Source organism: Formica exsecta, unplaced genomic scaffold, assembly GCF_003651465.1.
Source record: "Formica exsecta isolate Colony F162 unplaced genomic scaffold, ASM365146v1 scaffold201, whole genome shotgun sequence".
NCBI classification, from domain to species: Eukaryota; Metazoa; Arthropoda; class Insecta; order Hymenoptera; family Formicidae; genus Formica; species Formica exsecta.
In genome coordinates, this window is record NW_021849308.1 from 1,565,808 (window position 1) to 1,579,158 (window position 13,351).

A 13,351-nucleotide genomic window follows, 5' to 3' on the forward strand; every position below is an offset into this window, starting at 1 on the left:
TCTTCCCATGACGAGGAAATCGATCGGAAAGCGAGCACCAGAAAATAATTTCGTTCGTGTGAGTCTATAAATTCTTGCCTGCCATTTTATCGATTGGAACTTTTATCAACTTTTCTGGAAAACGCGCTACCGTTGTCTTAGTATTTTTCGCAATTTCCAACATTGCCTATGGATTCTGCTTTTTTTTTTTTTTTTTTTTTTTTTTTTTTTTTTTTTTCTTTTTTTTTTTTTTTTTTTGCCAATCAATTTTTTGTCATCTCACTGTATTTTTACATTTCAGGATGGAAATCTTCGATAGTTTGTATGAGATAGTTTGCATCGAAAATTGCATGTTGATATGAATATGGATTTCTACTTCTTCTGTAATAAGAGTGGAATATTTCAGTAATAAGAGTCAGACTTTATTATGCTGTAAGAAGTTTGACTTCATAATAATTTATATTACGAGATATACGAAATCGTTGCATAATGCGAGATTTTATTTGATCTCGTATACTTAAAAGAAGGAAATAATATAATCTGCTTTATTCTCTCAGATGGAAATATTTAATAGGAAAACGTAAAAAAAAGTATAAGAGAACCAACGGAGAGAGATAGATAACACATACACGTATTATGGTATGCGAGCGTATGTTTTTCGCAATGTCAATTTTAGCGACACATTTTACGCCGCCGAGATCTCGCAGAAAAACACGCCGCGATGAATGCCATATGCGACGTTTCTAATCTCAAATATGTCTTTTCTTGTTCTCAAAAGCAAGATACATTGTGAAAAAAACTGACTCGACCGCGCGCGCAAGACACAGTTTTTTTAAATCTTTTTTTATATAAAAAATACGACTAAATTATCTTTAATATAAAGATGTCCGAGTCAGCCTCTATCTGTATTTGTGTAGGGATATGATCCTACAAAAGTATTCTGGGGCGAGAATCTGTCCTCGCGGCCGTATCAAATTGACATTTATACATCGTCGAGAAATTCCGGGTTATTATAACAGCAAGGTCCGAGGGACGGTATACTACCTTATGCAAAATCCGCCGGTCGTCATGCAGATTTTATTAGTTCTCTTTATCATCTGCATCTCGACGAAACTAGGAAAAAAGCCAAGAAGAGGAGAGGTTGAAGGGCGGCGAAGGCAGAAGGGGAGGGAGGTTGCAAAAGAAGAGAACGGAGGAAACTCTCGTGGAAGATTCCAATCCTCTCCGCCTGCAAACGCGAAATGGTACTGGAATGAGAAAGCGGGGAGAAAAGGGGGGCATGGGGCGGAGGGGGAAAGAGAGGAGCGGTCGTTTCCGCTTGCGTTTTCCCGGAGAAAGAGCTGGTTGGTCGTCGTCTCGAAGTGGTCGCGAAAGGGAAAAGTCCGGGAAGAAGCGAGGAGGCGACGCGTCGATAACGCTGGAAAAACGTAAAAGGCGCTGCACGGAGAAAGAACCGGCGGTGCAAGGCGAGACAAGGAGAAGGAGGAGAGGGAAAAGGCGGTTAGGTCGGTTGGGGAGGAAGCGGAACCAAAAGATAGATAGATGGATATAGAGCGGGGAGAGAAAAAGCCAACGGAGAAAAGAGAGAGAGAGAGGTAGAGAGGCATAGAGGCAGGATAGAGATATAGGGAAGAACGAGGGAAAAGGGGAGATTGTTTTGCCCTGTTGGGGTGGATGAAAGAGAAAAAAGAGAGAGAGAGAGAACGAAAGATAGCGTATAACCGTGGAAGCGAAGGGGCCACGAGAAAATAACGTCTTAGACGCGGGGGGAAAGAGGGAACGAGTAAATGGAACCAACGCGCGCGGCGAAAGAGGGAAAGGCTGGAGGGGGATGGAGAGAGGGGGCGAGCAGAGGGTCGAGAAAGAAGCGATGAAACGACCGAGAGACAAGAAAAAGGAGGGCGAAGGATGGCGAGGGAGACGGAATGACGGTCGTGAAATGGTTGAGAAGGGCGAAGAAACGAAGAGAGGGAGAGAAAGAGAGAGGGTAGAAATTGAGAAGAGGATAGAGCAGGGAGAAGGATGAGGGCGGGAGAGGAGGGAAGGGGGAGTAAAACACGAAGAGCGAGCTCGTCTACTCCGCGAATGGCAGAGGGATAGACGGGGAAAAAGAAAGAGAATGTGGCGTGGCAGGGAGGCGAGGTGAAATTGGACACAAAAAGCTCGAAGAAAAATTGAGATGAATCGCGGGAGGGAAGATGGAAGGGCGGTTTCCCCTCCTCTCCCTCCGCATCGCACAAAGGGGGAAAAACCCGTGCTTCTTCGGGGCTGCGAAAGAAAACGCGAGCGTAAGGGATAGAAACCGGTCGCTAATGTTGGCGCTTCGTTTTCTTGACTTCTCTTCTCGATATTCTCACGGTATATTCCTGCCTTTTTTATTAAATTTTTAGAATAGACTACTTTTAATATATAAGAATTGATATTTGCGATATTTTTCTTATATTTTGTCTTAATTTTTCTTTGTTTTACGACTAATATTATTCTACATTCTATATATTTTCTCGATTTGCTCTTCTTTTTTTAATGTTGCATTTTTTAATTTTTTTATTAAAACATATAAATGGCCTTATTATCTTATATAATCATATGATGGTTAATATTTATTTTTTTTCTGTCAGCATTCATAGAAAATATAATCCGAAAAATTAAATCTTTCTTCTCGCAACACGCTCCTTGATCTCTATCCAGATCTTTTGCGCGCATCAATTTACTACCTCTCAGGAAAGCGGTGGCTTTCTAACGCGAAAGATTAGCGTGCGAGCTAACCGGCCCCCCAACCTCCCTCTCTCCCCCGATGAACGTTTTTATTATCCTCCTCCACCGTTTCGGTGTCGCGTCGCGCCGAGAAGAGACTCGCCGTTTCCTTTCACCCTCTCGCGCTTTCGTTGTGCACGCGTGGAAACGAGCTCCCGTCCTTCGCGATATCGCATGCCTCGTCGTAAATTCGCAATATCTCCGACATGCCTCGAACCCGCTCGTCGAGCGCGCCGTTGTTGTCCACGCTTCTTTGGCACCGCCTGCGGCTTCCTCGCCTTCTTCTCTCATCGAGTTTCAGTGAAAGTGACAGGAAAATCGCACGACGGCCGGCACCGGGGCGGCGTAACTCCCTGAAGAAACTGGGCGAAGTGTTTTAGATCGTAGCTCGCGCATCGCGTCATAGGATGCGCCGACCGACGTTGAGAAAGCGTATCGATGGATGCGCGATCGGTCGCATCGTAAATTTCCACACTGAATGCCCAGTGTACACCGATAATCCAGACAATTTGAAAATGTTTGATACTAAACACTAGGTTTTTACCTTAAGATCTATTTTATCTTTTTAGTAATTATATGCCAGTTGCTTTCTTCATATCACGCGGTAAAATTCTTTTGATATATAATATAAAGAGATTGAAAATAAGACAGACATTTTATGTTTTTTTAAACATATTTTTATACTATTTTATAAAACGGATATCTATTATACATCAGAAATGATAATAGTTTAACCATTAAAGAATATGATGTATGACATGATAAAGAGATATGTAGATAAGAGAGAATTTATAGTTTCGCTCTCATTTGGGCTTTTCGAAACTTCATTCTTTTCATTTCATAGAAAATCTCCAGAGAATTTCAAATTTTTCATGTAGATAAGATTTTCGTGCAAGCATTCCAAATCTTTTCAACCCTGTAATAAAATTTAAAAATCGCGAATAAGATTAATATAAAAATTCATTATATACGTAAATTCACTGAACTCTCAAATAGTCACTGATTAATATAAATATTATATCATCATTTTTTCTCTATTTTATATAAACATATATTTACAAAATTGTTTACTACTGTGTCAAGCTCATCTCACCAGCTATCCCGTCTCACTCTGTTTCTTCACGTCGCGTTGCATCCGGTTTTCTCTCGGTTTCTCTCTCTTCCCTCTCTCTCCCTCTCTCTCTCTCTCTCTCTCTCTCTCTTTCTCTCCGTAACCGCTTTAATTGCGCGTCTCCTTTCTTTCACTCAATTATCCTCTTGAAATCAACGCGGCTAGCCGTGTCGCACATGGAGCAGAAGCTTAAACAATGTTTCTCAAAACTAGGTGAGCCACTTTTACACCGTGATCGGATCGCGTTGAATCTTTCCGGCTATTCACCTGTGCAAATTATTCTGTCGCGGATAATATATGGGGTAGAATCTAGGGATGAAAGAGAAAAAAGAGAGAGAGAGAGAGAACGAAAGATAGCGTATAACCGTGGAAGCGAAGGGGCCACGAGAAAATAACGTCTTAGACGCGGGGGGAAAGAGGGAACGAGTAAATGGAACCAACGCGCGCGGCGAAAGAGGGAAAGGCTGGAGGGGGATGGAGAGAGGGGGCGAGCAGAGGGTCGAGAAAGAAGCGATGAAACGACCGAGAGACAAGAAAAAGGAGGGCGAAGGATGGCGAGGGAGACGGAATGACGGTCGTGAAATGGTTGAGAAGGGCGAAGAAACGAAGAGAGGGAGAGAAAGAGAGAGGGTAGAAATTGAGAAGAGGATAGAGCAGGGAGAAGGATGAGGGCGGGAGAGGAGGGAAGGGGGAGTAAAACACGAAGAGCGAGCTCGTCTACTCCGCGAATGGCAGAGGGATAGACGGGGAAAAAGAAAGAGAATGTGGCGTGGCAGGGAGGCGAGGTGAAATTGGACACAAAAAGCTCGAAGAAAAATTGAGATGAATCGCGGGAGGGAAGATGGAAGGGCGGTTTCCCCTCCTCTCCCTCCGCATCGCACAAAGGGGGAAAAACCCGTGCTTCTTCGGGGCTGCGAAAGAAAACGCGAGCGTAAGGGATAGAAACCGGTCGCTAATGTTGGCGCTTCGTTTTCTTGACTTCTCTTCTCGATATTCTCACGGTATATTCCTGCCTTTTTTATTAAATTTTTAGAATAGACTACTTTTAATATATAAGAATTGATATTTGCGATATTTTTCTTATATTTTGTCTTAATTTTTCTTTGTTTTACGACTAATATTATTCTACATTCTATATATTTTCTCGATTTGCTCTTCTTTTTTTAATGTTGCATTTTTTAATTTTTTTATTAAAACATATAAATGGCCTTATTATCTTATATAATCATATGATGGTTAATATTTATTTTTTTTCTGTCAGCATTCATAGAAAATATAATCCGAAAAATTAAATCTTTCTTCTCGCAACACGCTCCTTGATCTCTATCCAGATCTTTTGCGCGCATCAATTTACTACCTCTCAGGAAAGCGGTGGCTTTCTAACGCGAAAGATTAGCGTGCGAGCTAACCGGCCCCCCAACCTCCCTCTCTCCCCCGATGAACGTTTTTATTATCCTCCTCCACCGTTTCGGTGTCGCGTCGCGCCGAGAAGAGACTCGCCGTTTCCTTTCACCCTCTCGCGCTTTCGTTGTGCACGCGTGGAAACGAGCTCCCGTCCTTCGCGATATCGCATGCCTCGTCGTAAATTCGCAATATCTCCGACATGCCTCGAACCCGCTCGTCGAGCGCGCCGTTGTTGTCCACGCTTCTTTGGCACCGCCTGCGGCTTCCTCGCCTTCTTCTCTCATCGAGTTTCAGTGAAAGTGACAGGAAAATCGCACGACGGCCGGCACCGGGGCGGCGTAACTCCCTGAAGAAACTGGGCGAAGTGTTTTAGATCGTAGCTCGCGCATCGCGTCATAGGATGCGCCGACCGACGTTGAGAAAGCGTATCGATGGATGCGCGATCGGTCGCATCGTAAATTTCCACACTGAATGCCCAGTGTACACCGATAATCCAGACAATTTGAAAATGTTTGATACTAAACACTAGGTTTTTACCTTAAGATCTATTTTATCTTTTTAGTAATTATATGCCAGTTGCTTTCTTCATATCACGCGGTAAAATTCTTTTGATATATAATATAAAGAGATTGAAAATAAGACAGACATTTTATGTTTTTTTAAACATATTTTTATACTATTTTATAAAACGGATATCTATTATACATCAGAAATGATAATAGTTTAACCATTAAAGAATATGATGTATGACATGATAAAGAGATATGTAGATAAGAGAGAATTTATAGTTTCGCTCTCATTTGGGCTTTTCGAAACTTCATTCTTTTCATTTCATAGAAAATCTCCAGAGAATTTCAAATTTTTCATGTAGATAAGATTTTCGTGCAAGCATTCCAAATCTTTTCAACCCTGTAATAAAATTTAAAAATCGCGAATAAGATTAATATAAAAATTCATTATATACGTAAATTCACTGAACTCTCAAATAGTCACTGATTAATATAAATATTATATCATCATTTTTTCTCTATTTTATATAAACATATATTTACAAAATTGTTTACTACTGTGTCAAGCTCATCTCACCGGCTATCCCGTCTCACTCTGTTTCTTCACGTCGCGTTGCATCCGGTTTTCTCTCGGTTTCTCTCTCTTCCCTCTCTCTCCCTCTCTCTCTCTCTCTCTTTCTCTCCGTAACCGCTTTAATTGCGCGTCTCCTTTCTTTCACTCAATTATCCTCTTGAAATCAACGCGGCTAGCCGTGTCGCACATGGAGCAGAAGCTTAAACAATGTTTCTCAAAACTAGGTGAGCCACTTTTACACCGTGATCGGATCGCGTTGAATCTTTCCGGCTATTCACCTGTGCAAATTATTCTGTCGCGGATAATATATGGGGTAGAATCTAGAATAATCGTGGAACTTATTGTTAGAAGTAACACGGTGAAATATAGAACGAACGATAATCACGGAATATATAAAAAGACGAGCCATTTTTGTGCCAGAATGCAATTGGGAAAACTTGGAGATTTTTGCGAAGATCCGTCTGCTAGAATTAATCTACCGCTGACCTTTACGATTATTCGACTGTAGGAAATATTCTATCGCGATTAAAAGGAAATATAGAGAAGGCTATACATATAAAGTAAATTGTGGCAAATAATGTTAATTATCGTTGCTCTCATTGACGTGAAAAGTTGGTTAAAAAAAAAGTGAACTCGTTTACACATATATACTATTATTAAAAAACTTTTTTAAACTTATTTCTACATTTTAATATAAATTTCATATTTATAATTTAAAAAGGTAAAAAATATTATTCCATATTATTCTATATAAAAATTATCTCTAATTCTTGACCATATGTATTGGCCGTATGTTTTATATATGTAAAAAAATATGCAAACTCTAGTATATACGCAGTTATTGAAAGATGCAGCTGCTACGTCTGAAGGACGCAAGAAAGTGTGACGTTTCATCTCCGAATATGTTACATATATGTTATATATGTCTCCTATTTTACTTTTAAAAACTGTTTTTATTAACTATCTTGGTAAGAGAAAAAGAGCTCTAATCGAAAGCGTACGAGATTCTATTATTACCGGCTTTAACAATACGTTTGCAAGTTCTTTTTCGTCAAATTTAAAAAGATGTAGAATTGAATCGCACACGTAATTGCGATACGATGGATTGGATAAGTCATAAAAGGAACAAAGAAAATCAACAAAATCAACGCGCGAAGATCGATTATCGTCGTTTCTTTCCGTTATCACGAATTATCAGCGCGTCTTCGCACTCGACTCGCCGGGTAACCCAATTTCAATGATATCAACGTGCGCGCATACCTGTTACGCGACTCGCGTGTTATGTGCCGTGCGACACGCACGCATAAACTCGATGTACGGGCATAAGGCAATCCGAAACGTTTCGATCTCACGATAAATTTCAAAGTTTCTCCAAGTTTTGCAAAACGTAGCGAAACGTTAACATGTTGCTATTTACTCCCTTGAAAATAAGGCAAGCGAAAAAAAATATCTCAGAAATGTGAAAGATTTCTGTATTTTCAAAATTGTTAAAATATCTGTGTACAGCTTGAATGTTGAAAAAAAATTTTGCGAACAAAAATTTAAAATTTAATCCTTGTTTAATTAATTCTTTACTTTTGGAAAGAAACGAGAAGTTTATAACAATATTTGATCTGCATTGCGTAAGAAGCGATAGTACAAATTTTGAAAATTTTCTAATTGATCCTGTAATCCGTAACAATAGTTTGAGAACGAAAGCAAGTTTCAATTGTCCAATTGAAACTTAACGAGCTCCTAAAATCGTGGCAATAATATACCGAGGAATGTTTCCAGAATTTCGAGCATTCTCAGAGATTCGATATCAATCTGCGATAGGTATTCGCCAACGTGATTTCTCGCAATAATCGATCACACAGGTGAAATAGCACGCGCGCAGACGTAGTTTACGAGTATGTACATATAGAGACCGAACGAAGTAAGAGTACGTCAGATGCGTATTCACGTACATTCACATTCGTGCGTTATCCGCAAGCGTTCGCAGGTGCGTCTATATCGAGGGCTCTCGAAGGATAGTCGGAGAAACGGCAGATGGTACAAGCGTGTCGACCAGTGTGGTTTATAAAAGGGGTGATGAAGGGCGAAGGGAGGGCGGGGAAAGACAGAGTTTGGAAGACGAAGAGTTAGCTCGGGAGAAAACATGGAGAAGGAAAAATATACGCTTTATTTATACAATGAAAGATACAATATCAAGAAACAGACTAGTCCAGCATTATATAATATTGATTCGCACTTTATTAAATAATTGTTGTACACCTTATAGGCATTGCGAGTCGACTTGAGAGAGTTGAAAGACGAGAGTCGTCAGGTACATGATGAAGAGTTTGAAAGTGTTGAGAATTGAAAAATCGAAATTGAGAATCGATAGTTAGAAAGCTGCTAATTGAATATTTATGCATTTATATATAAAATTATATTCAAAATAATCGTGATTATAGATCGTGATTAGAATCGAGAACCTTGAATTTTCGTAATTTTTTATAAAATTCACGCCTAAATAGCATTAGAATCCTGGTATTAAGTCAGATGCTAAAGATACTGGGAATGAAGTGTCGCGATGAATTTTCCAGCCGTTCTTCAAGCGCGCGAGTGAGTGGATGAAAGGCAGCGATGTGCGTCGAAATGAGCGCAAGCAGCAGGAGGAGAGAAGAGAAGAGAGAAAGAGAGAGAGAAGGCGGTAAAACGCGAGGCAAGCGCGAGCTTAAAGTTTCCCCGTTATCGGCGCACGTCTAAGTAACTGATAAAAGCCCGTGTTCCTACGGACAGATAACAGGCGGAATGGCCCGGTATAAAGAGTCACATAGATAGAGGCAGATAAAGCACGGTCCACGGAACAGGTGAATGTCGCGACGGGGGCAGACCAACGCCCGAACCTCTTCGCGTTGTGCGCCGATTCGACTCGCAATTCGCTCTTCTTCGTCTCTCTTCTCGCTCGATCGTAACGCCTGGTCTCCATCCCGTCCGTTATCGTCGGACTTCTCCGTTCGCGAATACGCGAAAGTGCTCCTTTGGTTACCTGTGTTTGTCTCGCGCCGCGTCGCGCTTCCGGAAATGACGTCCCCTCGCTAAGACCCGTGAACGACCCTTTTTCTTTCTGCTTTACCTCCCTTCCTTTTCTTCCCTTCGACGCGCCCAGCCCTGTCAGCGAGATCTCCCTTTCTCTTTATATCTCTTTTTTCCTATTCTTCTCTACCTCGTCTCGTTCTTCCCACATCTCTTTCTCTCTCTCTCTCTCTCTCTCTCTCTATCTATCTCTCTCTTTCTCTTTTTCGTTTGTGTCATCCGCGCTTTGCCGTCAGCACGCGGTGTGCAGAAAACCTAAACCTATCTACCTACCTACTCTCGTCTTTTTCGTACGCGTTTGGATATCGTTCCCCGTCCGGTACATAAAACCTCTTGGAGATATCTTCTCCCGGCGGTCGTGACGGAAAAAGAAACCCAATATTTCATGGAGACAGATCGTTATTGGGGCGTGCACTACAGGTACTATCCCGCTCTCTACGAGTCGATCTCTCGTGGTAGGGGAAAGGATACGACGGGGATGACTATCGCGGATAAGGGATAACGGGAAGGGGGATCTCTTCGTCTTTTAGGGTCGTCGTCGTCGACGACGATGACTCTTGGATGAATCCGTCGACACGGAGAGAAAGCGACTTTGGAAAAATACTCAATCGATCTTTCCGTCTCTCTGTTGCAGCGGCGGCATGGCCGGGCAGCACTACTGCCTGCGCTGGAACAACTACCAGTCGAACATGACGTCCGTGTTTCACCAGCTCCTGCAGACCGAAGCCTTCGTCGACGTCACCCTGGCATGCAACGAGGCTTCGTTAAAAGCGCATAAGGTAGGCTGTTGCGAGCGCACGGAACATGGAGAGAGGGAAGGAGAGAGATCGATCGTGCGCGAAATCGAACGTCAGCCCTCGATCTAAAGCCAAAATAAAGAATTGTAACAAATTTCGATCAATTCTCAATGAATATAAAATTAGAGAAATTATTGCATTACATTTTAGATAAAAATGGAAAAAGATTGAAGTGAGAAATTTAATTTAATATTAGCGGGTTTAAATTGAAATGTTGAGAAAATGTAGCTGACAGTTCATAATTACATTTAAAATATATGAAATAAAATCAATAAAATAATAAATTCAAGACAATTTGTTCTGCATACGAATAATATCACGAAGAGATTTATTTCGCATAATTCTTAGTGTCGAATTGCCGTACATTTGTTTCTTATTTTCTCTTATATCTGATATCTATATTTATTATAGTTTAATTACGATTCTACTTTGATTATTCAGTATCACGTGGCGGATATTTATGTCTGCGCTTCGATCCGACATCAACATACAATTAATTTGACGCCTGCGATATTTCAATAATATAGAAAATATTTACGTCTGATAGTTCTTAGACTTATATGCTTTTTGATTCTGATTCGAATGATGTTTCGACTGTCAAACTCTCTTGTCAAAATATCGATACTTCGATCGAGAAAATTATCCGAAAGAATATTCTGTAATTTCAAATAAATATATTCGGGAAATAAAATAGAAATAATTATACAAAGATTTAAGGCGGATAATTTTTTTGTGATACTTAATAAATTCGCACGTTAAAATTAACTGTGACTTTTAATCGGAAATCATTTCTCATCTCGTATATATATCTCTACGATATTTCATCTTTGTATATGTGCGCAGGTGGTCCTGTCGGCCTGTAGTTCCTACTTTCAAAAACTCCTGCTGTCGAACCCCTGTAAACACCCGACCATCATCATGCCGCAGGACGTGTGCTTCAACGACCTCAAGTTCATCATCGAGTTCGTCTACCGCGGGGAGATCGACGTCTCACAAGCGGAGCTTCAGGTGAGCGCGCGAGAATAAGGTCGATCTTTCGCCGCGATCGCGCCGATCGTCGCGGCCAGCGACGTCGCGAGTAACGATTTCTCCCACAACGCGAATCCATTGAATAATCGAAACGAGATTTTGATTTTTATTTTAGCGACGCCTGCGACAAATGGCCTGTGAAAAGCAATATGCTATGGAGTCATAAAATTATATATATAATTGTCTCCTCTATTGTCAAATCATAAAATGACATTGTCTCATTCCAAATAATATACATATATTGCTATTACGACATGTCGATTATTAGAAGGATAGTAATGATATTTTTTTCATTTATAAAACAGAAATATTATAAAATACTCATTTTTAAGAATATATATATATATATATATATATAACATAAATGGAAACTTCGGAGAACAGCTCTAACGACGTCGCTGATCGATGATGTGCAATATCGGCGCTCGAATCAAATATCTATTTATCAATGCAACATTTTGATTATTATTTAAAAATACCGGCACGGACATAACGATTGTGATCGCTGATGACTTTGTCAAATTTAGATGGTTCACGTTCTTCAAACCTTCTTGAGTATTGAAGGTCCTGAAACGTTTGAATCTTGCATGCGTCACGATATTAAATAACGATGAACGCGATTGTTTCATTTTATCTTATCGCTTACGAGCTATTACGACGCACTGTGTGTTGCTCGTATTATTGCAAGATCTTTCGTCAAATTGATAGCAGTTTCGTTCTCCGAATGGATGCAAAATCTACTATCATTCGTTTGCCTATTTTGTGAATAATTTGGTAGTGTATAAACGTTTCATGAATCAATTTTTTTTAAGCCACAAACATTTCGAAAATATTTTTTATAGTGTTTAATTCTATTTTAAAATTAAAGTACACTATTGTATATTGTATTATGCTATTTTTGAAAGATTTTATAATTGAAAAAAATTAATTATTAATTATTTTTTTAATTATTTTGCAAATTATTCAAAGTTCTCGAAAATTAAAATATAGAATGAGTATAATAATAATATATAATAATGACAAATTACGTGCTTATTTACAAGTAATAATCTGAAGAACAGACACAGTCTTATTTATTAAAAAAATAAAATAATTATATGCTAAAGCCAAACTATTATTAAGCAATTTAATTAAACAAAGGCACTTGTTATAAAAATATAAAAAGCAAATAAAATATTCTTTACATGTTAGGTAATATATTCTTCGCAACTTTGTGTGATATATGAAAAACATAAGATTACAAAAAAGACCTATTTAGTATATGTATTAAATTAATCATTGCAATATATGTATTGAGGACTTAACTTGTCAAAGAATAACTGGGAGAGGTAGTATATCTGGAAAGTATATCGGGATTGTCATCTTCTCGATAAATCATCGCCTAAACGCGTTTTACAATATTCGCGAGGTGAAACGTTCCGGGTGCTTTAGCATGTTCGAAACGGCAAGAAAGTATGATAAAAACGAACACTTTCTCGCCAAAGGAGAAGTCTCCTGTATATTATTTCTCGAAAGAGAATACTCAACCTGACACGATACGCAGCTTTAAAAGCCACAAATGTTTCTAAAAGGTTCAACTTCTGGTTCAATTTCGAGCGTGAATTCTTCAAGTATAATTTTAAAAAGAGAATAAAGATAATGCCAGTTTATATTCTTGATATAAAGTTATACATCGATCCTTTAAAAAATATATTATACAATATTCGTGCACTATCAGACGCGATATTCAATATTTTTTATCAATCAAATGAATATCTTTTTTCCATCATACTTACTGTATAGAATATCGCGAATATTACCGACCGCAGAAACACTTGCACCATTCGCTTTCCAGCGTTTGCCAAGAAAGTTATCTTTATAGTCCGAATGGACATTCCCTTCCCATCTGAAAACGCCGAAGCGGTAAACGAAGCTTACCGACGCGGAGGCGCGCTACCTTACCGGCTTTTACTCCCGCGCGACATCCGTTTCGTGTCGGTAACAGTCACGAGAAACTCCCTTTCTTATCCACCGAGGGGAGACGTCGTCGTCGATTCGATTGACCGCCGCCGCGAGCGCTGCGCGCGTTTATGCGCGTTCGAAATGCCCGCTCGAGGTTTCGCCGGCCGGCCGGCACGCGCGGCTCGCTTTTTCG

At 39.9% G+C, this 13,351-nt stretch overlaps 1 protein-coding gene across 3 annotated transcripts in view; it reads left to right on the plus strand.

Moving 5' to 3' along the window:
* Nucleotides 1-13,351, plus strand: part of LOC115234712 (protein bric-a-brac 2-like) — a 54,619-nt gene that overhangs the window by 12,945 nt on the left and 28,323 nt on the right. For 2 of the 3 annotated variants that reach the window (XM_029806005.1, XM_029806006.1), the window contains exons 2-3: nt 10,026-10,170; nt 11,032-11,196. In XM_029806005.1, coding sequence (XP_029661865.1) covers nt 10,026-10,170; nt 11,032-11,196 — 310 coding nt within the window. Of the gene's footprint in view, nt 1-9,601; nt 9,812-10,025; nt 10,171-11,031; nt 11,197-13,351 lie in introns of those variants that run through there. The other variant, XM_029806004.1, reaches the window with a different exon arrangement.